General features: G+C 32.1%; 1 protein-coding gene across 2 annotated transcripts in view; it reads right to left on the reverse strand.

The window, feature by feature from the left end:
* The window catches only part of Appl (amyloid-beta-like protein), a 237,073-nt gene that overhangs the window by 27,971 nt on the left and 190,594 nt on the right, over nucleotides 1–18,508 (reverse strand). For both annotated transcript variants that reach the window (XM_088195805.1, XM_088195804.1), the window contains exon 4: nucleotides 13,178–13,399. In XM_088195805.1, coding sequence (XP_088051931.1) covers nucleotides 13,178–13,399 — 222 coding nt within the window. The remainder of the gene's footprint in view (nucleotides 1–13,177; nucleotides 13,400–18,508) is intronic.

An 18,508-nucleotide genomic window follows, 5' to 3' on the forward strand; every position in this document is an offset into this window, starting at 1 on the left:
CCAAAATTCAAGAGAACAATAAATAACTGAATCGGTACGCACAGTAGAATAACATGTTCTCTAGAATCGTATAATATATATAACTTATGGCACATAAATACCCTATATATGCAGGTCTCTCGGGAAACAGCCGAACAAACAGCACTCAGAATACAAATACCTCCCAAAAAAGAACCCAAAGAGCTGACGTTGCACTTTCGCACCTGCACGACGATCCGGAAAAGGGTGCGCGACCTTTCGTTTTTCCTTCGGAGTCATGCGATCAGCGATTCTATCTAAAACTGGAATCTCCTCTGTCGCACTACTTGTGTGCGGGTCCTGTATAAATTTCGACCAATAAACCGCGCATAAATCTCTCACCCGGCGGGGGCGCCGTTGATAAAACACCCCCAGAATTTACGACGGAACCGCCCCCTATCGAAGCGGCGACCCTGCAGCGTGTTTATGCAAGTCGATTTTTTCCAGCAGGTCGGACGACGCCGGCGGCGAGATTGATTGGCCAAATTTTCGCGATAATTCGTCGTATAATTTCGAATTCAATGGAGCATTGTTTGCTCGCGTCGCGGATAATTAAAACGCGAGCGGCGTAATCAACGTAATTGCGTAGTAAGCGTACAACAGGGTGGGCCGCATGCTTCATAATAATATCATTATATCAAAGCCTGGTTGTTCGAGGGGATGGGATGGTTAATTATAAAGGTCAAGTTCTGGAATCGAGCGTTTGCATCACGTCTATAGTCGTTTATCTATATACTACATACAATATTAATAGCACGAGTCTTATGTATATAATATATAGATAGAAGCAGTATAGTTAATATATACTTAAAAAAAAACTGTAGTTGAAAATTACTTATTTGACTACACAATTTCAAATGCACAGAGGAGCAGAACGTCCAATTATTATATGAACTGTTTTGAATATCTAAGATCTAAGATATAGTGTGTGTCAGTCCAATGAATACCAATGAAATCTTCGCAAAATCTAATCTAGCTTAACTGCTTACAGAATTATAATGAACATTATTGTAGCAAACTAGCATAGTATCTGTTAAAGAATCATTCGATGAGTTATTATATTATAAGTATATCATATTAGTAATTTATTTTAATATTGCAATCAGAATACAAGTCTTTTGATCTATAAAACCATATACAGTTATATTTTATTTTTTATTACAAATCTAGCCATTATGACTTGTGAAGTTTTCCCAATGCGTCATGAAGGTTATTACACAATTAAACATTTTCAACAATAATAATAAAAAAAAAACACTATGATGCACACCTAAAATAGATGAGCACCATTATACATAATTATTACAGCTACTCGCAGCTATCGCCAAAAGCATCCTTGTGTTTGGAAAGCTCGTTGAGAAGCTGAATAGCGTTCTCAAGCAAGAAAAGCCGCTAAGGGAAGCGATCGCGACTCTCTAGGGCACTCTAATGCTTCCTCCACACTCTCTGGAAGTAGGCCATGGTTGGGCAAGGACGGAAAATATAATGTGTTATTTCGGGGCTACTTCGGTCGAGCTCGGGTCTGCCCGCTCTAATGTCTCGGCGACCTCGACCATATTCGGTAGACCTTTGGTTCGGTAACTTCCAGAGAGTGTAGAGGAAGCATTAAACTCGCAACGGAAAGTCGCCGAGCATTGACGGGTTGTCGACATTGATCCTTAGCAACTTTAAAAAGTGCTCCTAGCGTATCGTACAGAATGTGAATCGGCGATCAATAAGTGACACGCGCTCCGCATAACGAAGCCGAGCATCCTTGACGCCTTATCGCAAATTTTTGCGATGATATTAATTTTTTTTAGCTAATATAGCTCATTGTCTATACACTAAACAAATATAATCAAAACACACATATAAAATATAACACAAACATAAACAGAATATAAAAAATAGGTGTTTCTTTATTCCATTGAGGAAACCCGCTCCATTTTTATTTTTGCGAATTATCTTAGGAATATTATTATAGAAATTCACTCCTCTGTAAAATATTCCCCTGGCCATACTCATTTTCTAATACCAATCTATCCTTAAAATATCTCTAAATATTTTTTAACTTGTATATAAATACAAAAACCGTTCAAATTTTTCAATCATATTCACAACTTGAAAATCTAATTTTATTTAAAACTAATCTCATTACCCTATTTTTTTTCTACATAGTTTTATCTAATTTGTTAAGCATATATGATATAAAATTGTTGCATAATAATTAAGATCAGAAATGCAATAAATTAAAGTGTTATTTTACATTTTTCTATATAATTAATATATATTACAAACAACAATGGACCCAATATGGACCCCTGTGGTACCTCGTGAGATATTATTTTCTCTTTAGAATAAGCATAATTTATTGTAACTTTTTCCTTCACATTTTTAAAATAATTATCAAATTATTATTTACTCTATTGCTTCTAAAGCTCTCTTGATATCTAAGAAAACTGCTTCAATGTGTATACAGAATCTCGATCTCTGTTCGAACGTCAAGGAAAGTATAAAAGTAATTAATGGAAGTCAATTATCGATTAGGTAAATTAGTTTAACTTACGATACTAGTAATGATATACAATAAAATTATTTTTTGTGAAATTTTTATAAAAGGTTTATTCAGTTTCATATTGAATCGAAGGGTGAATAAAATTGACATTTGGATGTTAAATAAATGTAGAGAAATATGATTCAAAAATAATAAGCGTATAAAAATACAATTGAACAAATTTAGTATTAAACGATCTATTGTGGGTATTTGTATTATTTTATTTGGCGCGGGTTAATAAAAGAACATTACTATGATAGTGGAAATGGCTTGTTAAATTGTTTATGGTTCTGTAAGGATTGAAATAGAAAATTAGATATTAAAACAGTTTATAATTAACCTTTTGGTTGCCGAATATCGATTTTTGCTACATTGGCAAAAATTGCCGGATCTGACATCATGATTGAAGAAAGAATGCAATTAATTTTTAATAGTTTGTGGAGAATTTGCTTCATTAGAAAATAACATTTTTTATGAACATATTTTTTATTATTATGTGTATACTCAGTTGTAAAGCATTCAGGTAACGCAAGTTGTGTTACAGTAGTAGATTTAGAATGTGTTGTAATATACATAAATCAATATTATATACGAGTGATATTCGGAATGTAAAGATATAAAGCTAGTAAAAATATAAGCGAATTTAATTAACTGTGAGTTTAAAATGGTCGTTTAAAAGATTTTGTCTGTTGATACGTTTTTTCCTAAGAAACCCAGGATCAATAAATAAATTAAAATATAAATTAAAAAATATTGTATGTATTATATATTCACGTTTCAAATTTCCCTACCGCAAATTTTAATTAGTTTATTGAATGCTTATTCATCGTTTTTGTACTAAGAATTATGCTTATTAATATAAAATTTAATTAAGACAAAGAAAGCTTTGGGCTCGAGTAAGTTTTTTTGTGTAAATACTTAAAATCAGATACTTTGTTGGTTTTTCAAACTTTGTATCTTTACTTTAAAATATACCTCGTATATTGTTTATTTGGTTCAAGACTTTGAACAATAAACGTAAATACAAATCAGCAAAAGTTTATTTTTAACCTAATAAGGTGAGAGTACAAGCGACTTTCGAATCTAATTAATTTCTTAAAATGTATGAATATTGAATGTATAATATAATACAAAAGCAGAGAAATGTAAAAAAAAAAATTATACATATATTATATATTATAAGTAACATTTAAAAATATATATGACATAGCAAATTGAACGAAAGTCGAGGTTCACGTGTATTTGAATTGGTCTGAAATTTACACACCCTTTCCCTTTCTCTACTCCTTCTGCCCCCCCCCCCCCCGCTAAGGATTCGAACTCTGAAAATGATTAATACGCGACTAATAACGGCGGAGAGAGCTTCGAATGCGAAGTGTCGCATCATAACGAGTTAATGGAAAATTAATGTTATCCAGTAGGAGTTAATCGAGGCCGTTAACAACTGGGTTATCTCGAACGATTCTCCAACCCCGCCTATCTCACCGATGACGCAAGATGATCGTAAATTTCACGACGGTTATCGGGAACGTCTCCAAGTTTTCCGCTCGACGCCGAGGGTCTGAACTCCGATTATTTTTTTAATTAAATATTTCGCATAAAGCGCGTGGGCGCTTTACTAGTCACTCGAATTCTTGTATAAATTATTCATAATATAGGTATATAAATTTATTATTTACATTATATTATGTATTTTTAAAGTTTCAGGTGTATTTTTATTGTATAGTTTGTTTTACTATAGCCTAAGCTTTGAATGCTTAGATAACATTCAATGAAAACGGTAAAGATTTAAAATGAATACATAGCAATCATTATGTATTAAAAAAATAATTTCTTAATAAACTATTTGGGTTGTCATTTTCTTAAATTTAAGAGCACTGTGGGGGCCTATATATTTGTCTACCTTAAAAACATCTCTAAAACATATAATACATATTTAACTGCAAATAAATCTACTGCAGCGATTAACCCGCATTGCCTAAGCATTTTCGGTTTATAGTTTTAAAATCAATTTTAATTTAATTTGTGCTATTCAATTAAACACAAAAATAATAAGCAAGAGCTCTAAACTGGCGATACAGCAGTAAAAACATTTTGTGAACTAAACAATGATTTCTGCAGGTGCAAAAATTGTATTTATTTAAAAATGTTAATGATTTTTTCTTCAGTTGTTTTTTAATTGATAAACTTTTGTTATAAGTAATTACTTGAAACAGCGTTAGTAATTACTTATAACAGCTAAGTACAAAATGCTTGACAAATGGGTGCTGCACAAATTGAATGAAATAATTGTTACGTTATGCGCTCCAAGAAACATTTTGAGATTTTATTAATTCTAAAACCTCAGAATAAATTACTTGCTATTAATTGGAACATATTTAAATTTAAAGTTACATAAATTGCAAATATTTTTTTACCAACTTTTTTCTCATTTTTTGTAACAAATGACAGGTTTCTTTAAAGTTTCATGATGGTCATTATAGAAAAAAGTTTTATTTCAACATTTCATATACAATATAACAACTCAAACATGTTCATATATAGGCGTTCTGATTTCTCGACGATTTTAATTTCTCAAGAAATAAGAATTCTAGACTGCACTTCTCAAATTTCCCGAGAATTCTCGAGAAATTTTGGTAAATGAAAAAATTGTATTTAATACAGTAAAGTATTGCAGATATATTATTACATTATATTAATATAATAGCCCTTAAAAAAATACGTGCCATCTAAAGTAAAATCAAACATACTCGATCTATTTTTTGTTAAAAAAAATTCGGCCGTGGAAAAATTTCTTTCCTTTTGACAACAAGGCTTTAAATATATCCATTGATGAATTTAAAATTGCCTGCAAAAATAACTAAAGAAGTCATTCTGTTTTTAAGTGGTAAAAAATTCTGGATTTTTCTAATAGTTAATTAATAAAATCAATGTCTAGTTTCTTTGATTATATAATTTCTCTTTAATTTCCAGTTGAAATTTCGAGCTTAGCTCAGAATTGATATTTTTCAATTATTTTAACAAAAAATTTAAAACCCATTCGGCTGACAATAATACTCGTAAGACAATTGGCAACAACAGCTGTTGCTACTTCACAAAAACAATATAAAAAACATTTTTGAATTATCGAAAAAGAAAAATAGCCTTAAAATGTTATGCATTCTGCCTAGGGATTCCAATCCCGGGATCCCGAATCCCGGGATCCCGAACGATTTTCAATACCCGATGAGTCCCGGGATTATAAAACATAATCCCGAATTTTTCGAATTGGTTGATTTATCAAGCACAATCGAATTATTATTGACAACATCGTTATATTTCATGTACAAACTTGCGCGAGTTGCACGTGTCATCTGTGAATCTTTGAGGCTGTGAGTCTGAACGTGCTTTTTCAGCAGTAGGCTGCTTAGGAACCAAAATCAGATCAAGGCTAAATGATAAAACACTTGATGCTTTGATGTTACTTCGTGAGTTTTATTCAAAATAATGTTTTCAATTAATTGTGTCTATGAATGTACATAGTATATACATACATTGTCAAAAGTTCATTTTTTTCTTCTCAAATAAATATATAAGACCTTCCCTTTCTTATTTTTATTATATTATTTTCTATTTTAAGTCCAAGACTAAAATTATACGTACTTTATACATTGTACGTTATAAAAAACAGATGTAAAAATATATTGTATTATTCATTTTAAATTATTTTTATCGATAAAATAACATGAAAATTATCCCGGGACTGGTCCCGGGATCCCGGGATCGACTAAATGCAATACCGAAATCCCGGGATCAAAATTTTAGCCCGGGATTGGAATCCCTAATTCTGCCGATTCCCATGCGTAATTTATGATTATGGGAGCGGATTTTTAGATCACCAAAGCAAAGATAAAACCGCCGGCCGGGTAGAGTAATAGAAAATTGCAAAAAAAATTGTTGGTTAATCAAATACTTTCGATCTTCCAAAAAAGTATTCATATTTTCAAACATATGATTCTTAGATCACCGAAGCAACAATAAAGCCGCCAGCCGATTAGAGAAATAGAAAATAGCAAAAAAACTGTTAATAATTCAAATACTTTCGACCTTTCGAGAAAGTATGCATATTTTAAAATATATGGCACGAACACCTTCGGAAAGGTTTTTTTTTTATCTGAGTGTCTTCTTTTATCACTTAACCAAAAATACGGCGAGTTTAAGTGTTAAAAATTTGTAAACAATTTTACACAAGCCCGACTTTATGCAGCGTTATAAAAAGGGCAGTGGTTGTAAACCTTTTAAAAATATTCGTAAAAATTTAATTTTATATAATGAAAAATGCTTTATAAAATTTCTCGAGAAATGAGCATTTTTGATTTGCCATTTTTTTAGAGAAATTCTCGAGTTACATACAAAAGCATACACACACACTTTTTAACAAACATATTATTAAATATTCACAAGAAAAATTATATTATACTAATAAAAAATAAAATAAAATAACTATGATTTATACTTAAAATAAATGAGCACAACCCCATATTTTCTTCTTGCTCCTCATAGCTATATTGTGTTTGACAAGAGTTGAATGATGCATGCAAGAAAAGCGTTTTTAAGTACTAACATTCAGGCTGCACGGGTAAGAATAAAGGACGCGATCGCGACTCTCTAGGACAGAGAGAGTTACTACATTTATCCATGTGCTTAAACCACTGCCGTTACTAGTAGTTTGGCCCTACGAGTCCAACCCAATGGGCGGCATCCAGAGTTTTTAGGACTGGATGAGCGGGATCCACCCCCGTAGTAATGTTATTTTTAAGGATCTCATTAGTATTTATATCGAGCGCATTAGACTGCCTGCATAGCATTTGCTTTGCTTGCATATGCATTTCGTGTCGCTTCTTCATTGTTCGACTCGGTTTTCCTGAAATTCCTTAAGGAACTAAGCCCTTTGGCCAGCTTGCGTATATATGCTATGCTTTACCCGTCATTGGTAGTCCAAAGGACGCTACCTCTGATGGGTAGTCTGAGAGTTTGGGATTCAAATTCAAGAGGAGTCCTGCCCTCTCCCACACTGTTTACGGCGAACTCCAGCGTGTGGTCGACTGGCGCCGAACTCTCTAGGACACTATAAAGCTTGCAGCTGAGCATTGACGGGTTGTCAATACCACCCCTTAGCAACCCAAAAAAGTGCTTCATTGAGTAGACGCTACGCCGATAATACAATGCATTGTATCCAAACGTTCCTAATTAAAAGGCACTACGATAAAAATTCGGATACGACTTGTACAGGATTCCAGATTAGAGCTATACCAAAGAACGCTAAGAGCTAGCAAATCGCCAATAAATTGCTCCTCATAACGAAGCTGAGCATTCTCGGCGCCATATATATTTAAAAAAATGCAATAGTATAATTTTAATAGTCGTGTTTCAGATTGATATAAAATCTAAAACAATGGCAGTCAAATTACTGAAATAAAATGTTCAATACAATTATGATATTTTAAACGCATTTTATAATATGTGTATTTTATACATATATTTTTTCAACATTAATTATGCCGTTGTTAGAGCGGACGTTTGATTGATCGCAATTGCATGTGTATTCGAGATAAATGCAGTGGGAAATATTTGCAACGGCACAGGGAGTAAAAACAATTAGAGTCAATTACTTGACGCGTCCGAACGGAAAATATGCAAATGGCACGTTTTGTTTGCACCCGTGAATTATATGTCCCCGGGATTTATAGTAGGTGTACGAAATGCACAACGTAGATTGTACGTACGTGAAATTTTCAATTTGAAATTGATTGGAACGTTGGTGTGCTGCAGAGCGAATTGAAGATTTATGGATGAGGCATTTTTTTTAATTTCATCACAGACGAATATATTTCTATTTAATGTTAAAGCAAGAGAAGCTTCAATAAGCAAACGTAAGAAAAAGATTTTCTACGACTAACTTTAAATTTTATTTTATAATATATTATACGTATGCTTATATTTCATATTATGCTTTTGCATTTTAAAAATATAAAGGTTTTTATGATACCGCAAAATAAACAAATATATATAAAGCAACATATACATTAATATATTTTGGTATAATATTTTATATAGGTACTAATTCTTGCGCTTTATAACACGATAAAGTTTTAAAGCACAAGGCATATTGCTTAATTTCAGCATCGATTTTGCCAAAGGAAATAATTCTAGGCATATTATTAAATTTAATAAAAACGTATTTCATAGTCAATAAAGGTAAAGTATGTAATATCATATTTAATATGGATATACGGTGGATCGTGGCAAAACAATGGAGATGTTGCATATATTTTAGGTTGGAATACAATACGCGAAGCGGTACGCATGAAATATTATTCCTGCATCGATATAAAATACAATAGTATTGCTTCCGTACTCGAGACTTTAAAATACTGCTTTCATTCATAACTTATAAAATACATATGTTCATAGTAACGTTGTATTATTCAGATAATACTAGATGCGAAAATGGTTTAAATATACATATGTGTATAAGAGGAGATTGTAAACATCTCAGCTTTACACAAAGAGAATAGTTCTAAAAGTTATGTGAACTGGCATTAGTGTCTCTAAAAATTTACGATAATCTGCTAATTTGTGACTTTTGTGGAATTTATTGAAAGCAAGTGTGCATAGATTTCAAGATGCTCAACTGCTACCATTGAATAAAACATCGCTTTCATTCACGTTATTGTCATAGCGAATCAAAAATAGAGACTATGAACATCCAATGATTAATGTAAAGATTTGTTCTTACTCGTGAGACAAGGATTCAACCCAATCAGCTAGAATGTTCCTTCTCGATAATTTTAACATTCGCTTTCTGTGCCTTTATCGCTCAATTTAATAAAACACTCGCTCCACCCACCTTACCGCGTATAAAGCAACACCTACACATTCGCCAATGTCAAGATAACTGTCTCTATTCATAATTATAAATTGCAAGGGAAAAATGTAAGGGCCAATTTATTTGATCACAAGTTAAGCGGTACAATATTGACGTGGCGGCGGCGAGAGCAACAACATTCTTTGGGTAACCGCGACGGAACATGACAACCGGCGGCGCCTCATCCGCCGGTCTAATTCATAACCAAATATAAATACGTTAAATACATACTACTGCAGAGGCGCAATTTGTATCTAATCGCCACTCGTCATTACTCTGCTGCCAAAAATGCGAAATAATAATTTATTATTTTTTGAGAAGTTTTTAAGATTTCTCAAGAATCACATAAAATGTTTTTTTTTATTAAAAAAAAGAAAAAAAATATTTTTTAAAGCAGTAGTTAAAAAAGAGCGAAAATAATGATTAACACGGAAACATTGTTTGACAATAAAAGTTTTATGACCGACTCTAGGAATTATTTAAACATTGACTCTCTCAAATATTTGCTGGTCAGAAAAACATTGAGAATGCATGAATCAATGCCTTAATAATGATATGACAAGGATTTTACAGCTAAATGAAACAAGAGTCAATGTTTTCATATAAATGTAAACCATACGATAAGAATTTGTATTTTTTTTTCAAGATACGAGGAAGAATTTCATGTGATGAAAGAATAATGTATTTTAATAATAATATATTATACAAGAATGTAAATAATTGTATAAATACCAAGAAACTAACATGAAAAGGTATGTACTTATGTCCTGCATATTAAGAGGTTTTTTATAACGAATATTAAATTATTGTAAATATCATTTCACGAAATCTTAGCATATTAATCAGTTCTTATTTTACAGTAACATCTTTCATAGTTCAGTAAAAAAATATTATCTCAGTAATGGAGCATTTTATACCATATATTCGAGTAACATTTTTATTTCAGAAATTTATGTCGTACCTATATTCAAAGTTACGACCTTTTCGTACAGAACAACCTTTATAAGCGCGGCTACATGCGCGCGCAACCATGTCACATTAGTACTAAGTTATAGAGCTGCGCCAGAGCGCATATCAAATTTTATACTGTTGCACGTCGCAGCTTCCAAGTACAAATGTCTAACAACGCGATTTAAACCATATCTATTTATATAAAACGGTTTTGTTTCAAACTTATTTATTAGTTGATTTGTGTTTTTATTTGAAGTTAAGAAAATGTTGAAAAACTGCAACATAACTGATGACAGTTTTATTGAATTCAAAGTATTTATACAAATTCATACAACGAATAAATTAGGTCAACTACGAGACTTATTTTTATGCCGCCTAGTGTATATTAAAGTATGCAATAGTAAAGAAAGCACTTGTTCTAAAACACAGGTCGTATCCTGTTCAATATCAGTAACACTCAGACCGTCGAATTCGACGTGGGAGCAAAAATGGGCGAGTACTAAATCTCCCTCCGGAGGGCCCACACGTATAAAAACTGGTACACGGCGCCTCAATAGATAACTTCAGCGAAACGGGCGATATAAAAATGTATGAAAAACTCAATTTTAGCTTAGTAATCGCCAATCAAAAAGGTTGTTTTTTTTTTGTACGGATCGCGCAAAGCAATTTTGACTGATATTTTGATAATAAACGAGTAGCAGCTAATTTTATTTTACAAAATATTTTATATATTTTAAATATACCTGTAATTATTTCTTGATACATGATAAAAATATGTTTTGAAATCATTAGGTATATAACATATTTAATACGATGCTTCATTATTTTGGCAGAGCTGTATTCTATGAAATTTTATAATGTTCCTAATATAACTTGAGGTATATTGAAACACAATTTTTACTTTGAATATAAGCAATATTAAATTATACTTTAAACATGCGTATAATCTAGCAAGTGCCTAATTTTTCATTTGAAATTCCACAAGCGTCGCCAAATATTGGCATATTAATGTCTTTAATGAAAATATTTTCCATTGCGCTCCAGGGAGTGTTCAAACAAGCGTTAAACCGCAGCGGAAAGTCAATATCAGATTTAGTATAATATATGTACATAATACGATACGGTATGTACGCACAAAATATTTGCACGTAGATATACCTATATAGGGCGCGTGAGTAATCGTAAAACCCTACACTACGACCAACAAGATCGTGTGACACAAACACACGCCAGAGATAATATCGACACTGTATCTTATTTCAACCGCAGCTTTGGATTTTTTTCTTACTGTGACACCCTTACTTATTCTGGGGTGTGTTTTGTAGCAGTATGGAAAAACACAAGACCTATTCGAGGGTGTTAAGCGAACGGTTTTGATGGGGTCGGTCGCCGTTCGATTCGGGCAAAACAAAACTCTAGTGAATCAATTTTGGCTCAGCATTATTTTTATTAGGGGCTGCTATGTGAATGTATTTGGATGAAAATTTATTTAATTTAAAACTTCATGGCAATTAAGTGGTTGTTCCGTTCGAATCTGAACAGCAAAGCGTCGGAGCGATTATAATTTATAATGCGGTCGGGTGTCTTATCTTCAGTCCCGTCTAAGCGACCGTTATGTTCAGTTGCGTGATTTTGGCTTTTATTTGTCTTTATAATTATTTTTATTTAATAATATAGACATTTAAAAATTGCTAAAAACTCGCGATTTAAGTGAAGGTAAAACAACGAATATAATTTTATTGCATTCGCAAGGACTAAATCAATCGGAAATTAGTGAACACATTAACGCTATCCAAAATGCTTCGAAACGGTTTTACTAATGTGGTTATTTCAAATCAAAGCCAAAAACTGGAAGAAAAAGAAAGACAACTATCCAGGAAGATCGAATCTTGATTCGTGAAAAAATTGCAGATGGAATAGAAAAAATTGTCTCTGTCCACCTGCAAGTTATTAGTTGAGAGTATGCCAAAAAGGGTTGCAGCTGTAATTAAAGCTAAGGGTGGGCCTACAAAATATTAAAAATAAGCTTAAAATAAACAATCTCGATCGGTTTTTTTTATCTATATTTTCATCTTTTTTCAAGATATAACACATCTATATGGGTGCCCCATTAATACGGCCAAGCCTGTATATTTATATTAGCGAAAATATAATTTAACTGATAGGCGCCAGTGAAATTATATGCTGTTCATAAATGTCTATGAAATCAATTTGACAGTTGCGAAACGTCCATTTGCTGTTCAAACCAAAACCTAATCTTATGAAAACCCTAAAACTAATTAATTTTAGAACTTTGATTAAGTTAAGTCTAAAATACAAATTAAGCCAACTCATCTAGCATATTGCTCCATAGATATAAAAGTATATTCTAACCACTTCTGATATAATAAGAGCATTGGTCAAAGTATATTCAAACCGAATTTTGGTCAATAGGAGGGCGCAAAAACAATTATCACTTCTCAGAAGTCAAAAATTCACGGCAAAAGCAATAAAATCGTGTCGGCGCCGTCGCAGTGGGAACGCTCGGTAACGAGCGTTCCCACTGCGACGGCGCCGACACGATTTTATTGCTTTTGACGTGGATTTTTGACTTCTGAGATGGGATAATTGTTTTTTGCGCTCTCCTATTGGTCAAAATTTGGTTTATATATGCTTTATTATTGCTTTCAACGTGGATTCTAAACCTTGAATTTGGTCAGAAAAATGCACGTGAGTGAGTAATTTTTTATGGCAATTCGAAGAATCGATAGTAGTTATAAAGCTCTTACCTTTGAAGTGTTTCGGGCAGCACACGAATTCGACTCCTGAGAAAAGGCTGATTCCACATGGCAGAAGCATGGCGAAGCTTCTGAGTTGGAGGCCCCTATCTAAGCAGGCGTGTCCGGCAGTTACGTTCCATCTTCCGAATTGCCAGCAGTGGCTCTGGTTGTGGATGTGATCAAACAGACAGCTTTCTGGTACTAACAGGGCATCGGATTGGAACGGTCCTTCTGTAAAACGAATATAAAAACACAAATGTAATAAATTCAAAACATAAAAAGACAGGACCTAAAATGTAAGAAGATGCCGGTCAGAGTAAACAGCTAACATACAGGCATCTATAGGAAACCATAACACTCCACATAATCACATGTAACTTTAATCATGAACACAAATATTTTTATTATTTAGACCAATGTTGAACCCTGCTTTATCTAAAATTCCGCTAATAAAGTCTTCCGTGGAATCATTTATAAGCGAAACCATTGTGGTCATACGTATAATATACAATGAAAGAGTCAATGCCAATTCGAAAATCATGAATAAATAAAGGTACATGGTGGCTATTATATATTTAGTCTCTCTGCAAATTCTCGTGTATTCAAACTTTTTGTTAGGCAAAACACTTTTGTTCAATTGTTGCATTTTACTAAAAAAATATGTAGGAACTCCTACATTTTTTTTGAGCAAACTTTGGTCTAATCATATAGTAAAGCTAAACATATTTAGAACGAGTGATAATCACATGTATATCAGGTGAATTGAATAGGGTGGATAATGAGAGGTCACTTATGTTTTAAGCAGGGACCTATGTAAATAGTAAATCAAATAATGTAAAAACCTAAAAATCGCAAACTCATTGCACATTAAATGTTATAAATATTTTAAATGGCAATTTATAAGTAAAAAGATTTATAGCAGATTTTATTAAAAAAATATGTTGAGAAAACATTAAAATAAATTAATATTTTGCTTATACTTAAACCACGTTCCACGTTTTAAGGGAAGTTGTGCTAGCTTTGAAACTAGTTGGAATTTTTGATGAGATAAAACTTTATAACGTAATTGATTTAAATATATAACTTTAGATAACTTTTCAAGTAGGGAAAGTTTAAAAAAGGCAATGTGAAATACCAAAAATTGTTTAGTCCCTGCGGGTGATTTGTTGCAGCAATTACTTATTATCTGCTGTTCTTCTTAAATAGTCGGCACCTTTGTCAGGTAGCAAGCGATTTACTGCGCAACAAAATCAGTCGCAAAGTGAGCTAAACAAAGTAAGAGGATGATCTTATACTGGTTTCTCGAATACGGTATCTGTTGTGTTGTACGTTGGATAAGTAATACTGGCTCATATTTGCGACGTTAATAATATTTTTCAATAATTGTAAATATTACATGGACCATCTAATAGTACATCCGTTCCGAGACATAAGTACCGCCAAAAAAATACTCTTTGTTTGGAAAAGACGCGCGCTAGACAATACATTCTACCAATATTGATACCAATATTGATATTCCACTTTTTGGTTACAGATCGTAAGAGTGACCATTTGAACCCTGTCACTTTAGGCGTGAATAAATTTCCAAGAAGCGATGCAATTGGCTCGCAAACATTCTCATATGCGATTCGCCAGATATGTCTCAAGTCAGCATTATAAAAGGTGCGATACTTGGTCACAGAGAAAAGCAAAAATAAACTGTTTCAAGTTTTTCTGATATTATATGGCGCAAAGTCACACAACGCAAAATTAAAAAATAGTGTTGGTTAGTTAGTTGAACAAATAACCAAATAACGCATAGTTGAAACACGGGTGAATATACTCGGTATCTGAATAATAAGATTAGAATCTCTAATTGTAGGTTAATGTGTTCTAATTCACGACTTTCAACTCAATGAGCATGACTTATACCATTGCGCTATCGTACTAGGAATCTGCTATTATCCAAAATAAATACTTGAAAGTGATTAATTGACCGCGCAATAATAATATTTTCGTATTATTTAAGTGTAAGGCAGGCGAATTAGAATGGCTTCACAGTAGACTTTTTAACCATTAATGATATACATAGATCAGGGTTTTCAAAATTATGTTCCGCAAAAAATTAGTAAAAATAAAAGAATAATAATAAATAAGAAATTAAGTTATTAAACGTGTTTGTTTTCATATTAACAGGCAAGTGATAAAGAAGGACTATCTTTCGTACTCGGTGCGCATGAAATTAATGACATATATTGTTTTTGGCACGGGTGTCTGATCTGGACCGATAAAACAGCTGACTGTGATTAGCCTGTCGACAGTTGTCAAAATTGTTAAATTGGTTGGCCGTGCTAATATTTTTTTACAAATCTGATTAAAAATCTTAAACATGTGTTATGTATTCAGCATACTGCTGTCTAAACTCTAGAGGAAACAAGTCTGCAAAATTATTATCTATTTCATTGTTGTATTGATTAAATTTTTTATCAAATCTGAGTCATACCTATTTTTATATTATTCACGTAATAGTTTTGGAAATATAAATTGATTAAAGTTGCGTAAAAATGTCATTTTTACATATGTAATTGTCCTTCTTATTATAGAATTTAAATATTATTCAAAAACTATCTATGAATTTTTGGTTAAATATAGCAACTTTTTAACAAAAGGAAGACATGGTAACCAGTTGACTAATTCTTTCAAATCTAATATTAAGTGTCGCTAATGAACAGGTTAAAACGGAAATATGATGAAAGTAATATGTACATATTTTATACTTACGACTTACATAGTAATGTACGACTATCTATTATATATAATATATAGACGCATAATACATTCTATTTTATATTTTATAGATATCAATATGGTATTTTTTTTGTTTTGTATATTAATGATATAGTTAATAACGTGAAAAAATGTAAAATTCATCTATTTGCGGATGACACATTAATGTATTGCATAGGTGATAACATTAAAGAAATTGTAAATAATTTAAATAATAAATTAAGTATATTAGAAATATGGTTAAAGAATAATGTACTTAAATTAAATGAGAATAAAACTAAATGTATGTTTATTAATTATAAAAATGTGTTAGATAATAGTACCAAAATAGTAATAAATAACTCTAGTATAGAAATAGTGGATAATATAAAATATTTAGGAGTAATTGTTGATACAAAATTAAATTTTAAAGAACATTGTAATTACATATTAAAAAAAATTAGTAGAAAAATAGGTTTATTATCTAGATTAAGAAATATATTAAGTATAAATACAAAAAAAATAATTTAATATTGCCCCATTTTAATTATTGTGCAACACTATTAAATATGTTAAATAAATTAGACAAACAAATGTTGCAAAAATTACAAAATAGGGCAATGAGAGTAATCTTAAATAAAAATAGATTAACTAATTGTAAAAGTATGATTGATATATTAGAATGGTTGAATGTTCAAGAAATATTGAGTATGAATGTTTTAGTATTTATATATAAATTAGAAAATAATAAGTTACATGAATATTTTAATAAGTATTTAATAAGAAATACAGATGTACATAAATATAATACTAGAAATAGAGAAAATTTAAAGATAATTAGGTATAAGAAAACGAGTACGGCTAGGGGAATTATGTACGGAGGTTTTGATTTATATAATAGTCTTCCAAGAGAAATCCGAAACAGCAAAAATATAACGGGTTTCATAAATGGAATAAAAAAACACCTTCGTACATATAGAAATAAATTATAATATTAAGACTTTATTATTGTATATTTTCATTTTTTCTTTCTGTTATGTATTTTTTATATATTTTTATATATGTTTACTAAATTTGTTAGATGTAAAGATTAGCTATTAAGCTAAATAAATTAATAAAATAATAAATAATAATAATAGTAATAAAAGTGTGTAAAATATTTCCAAATAGTCATATTTTTGGCAAGAAAGTATAATGTCAGAGATTTGTTAACTGCGAAAATTCACGATTTTTTTATTACGTCTCAAACGCATTACTAGCATTAAAAAATCGTTAATCCTGCAGATTTATGTAGCGAACCAAAATCGCTCAACTTTTATTACGAAAGTTTAAAATGCGAATTAATAGGATTATGTTTTATGTGCGTCGAAAAAACAAAGGAATTAGGAAGACACGTTTCGCGATAAGGGCGATTTCCGGGAAAACGTTCGGGAAAACGGACGTCGTGCGGGAAAAATCGTCTCGTTTAATCCGTGCGCTGTTTTTCCGCAAACTTTGGCGGTGTGAGAAAAATTGGCCGCAGGTAAAGATAACGACTTTGGAGGCTTTTAACCGAGTCTACTTCGCGTCCGCCGTTTGGCCTGAATACTGATAAGGGCGCAAAAGACGTATTCATCACGGGCACGCGCGTCTTCTAGCGCGCGCGAGATGTGAGGTTTTTCCGACTCGGAAAAAAACAGACTTTAATCCCGACAGATTACGCGGCGAAGTTGAGAGAAATGATAAAAAGCCGAGCCGAGCCGATTGCCCCGGGAGATTCGAAGGAAAATCCCCGGGAAAACGACGAACGACACATTTTCTTCTCGCTGTTTGTCGGCGGTGGACATTTTTGCGTATTTTCTTTTTTTTGAAGCACGCGCAAAAACAGCTGCGATAAGCTGCCTACTTCCGAGGAGACAAAACACGGCGAGGCCATAAATTATCGGCCACTCCTATCACCCCACGTATTTTCCGGGGGTAAACAATCCAGAGATGTGCTATTTCGTCCTCGGGGACCGATCGAAACGAAACATCCGGAGCCAATACAGGTAGGTGTGCCCGAGAGCGACCGTTCAGAACAAAGGAGATTATCTTTAACTTCGGGGACTGAAAATTTGATACGTGTCGAAAGTTTGAAAAAACCGGACTTTGAAGACCCCAAGGCGTTAACTGAAATAAACGTAGTTTCGAGGTTGTTAGACATTTGCAAATTATAAATTTTTATATATTAAAAATAAAAAGTAAATATTTTCAATTTTATGGATATGTATCTTTAAAGAAAACTGCTGTTTACTCCAAAATTGTTGTAATGTATTTTGTCAATAGTGAGTTAAGAAATTAAAATATCTTTATATTCCTTAAATATCATATTTAAAAAAATGTATAATGATTTTTTTTATAAAGGAAGTGGATAATAAACATAATATATTATATCATATAATATATCTATTATATATTTGCTAGTTCTACATCTACTCCATTTATTTTAAACAATTAGTGCACAACATAGTTTACGCGTCATCTTCACATGCTCTTAAATTTCTGCCCTTTAATTGGCCGGTCACCCTGAAGGGGATATCGGTATGTGAAAGTACACATCCTTGCCTTGCTCTACGT

The sequence above is a fragment of the Plectrocnemia conspersa genome, unplaced genomic scaffold, assembly GCF_051122295.1.
Source record: "Plectrocnemia conspersa isolate PC_06_02 unplaced genomic scaffold, ASM5112229v1 ptg000010l, whole genome shotgun sequence".
Classification (NCBI taxonomy): domain Eukaryota; kingdom Metazoa; phylum Arthropoda; class Insecta; order Trichoptera; family Polycentropodidae; genus Plectrocnemia; species Plectrocnemia conspersa.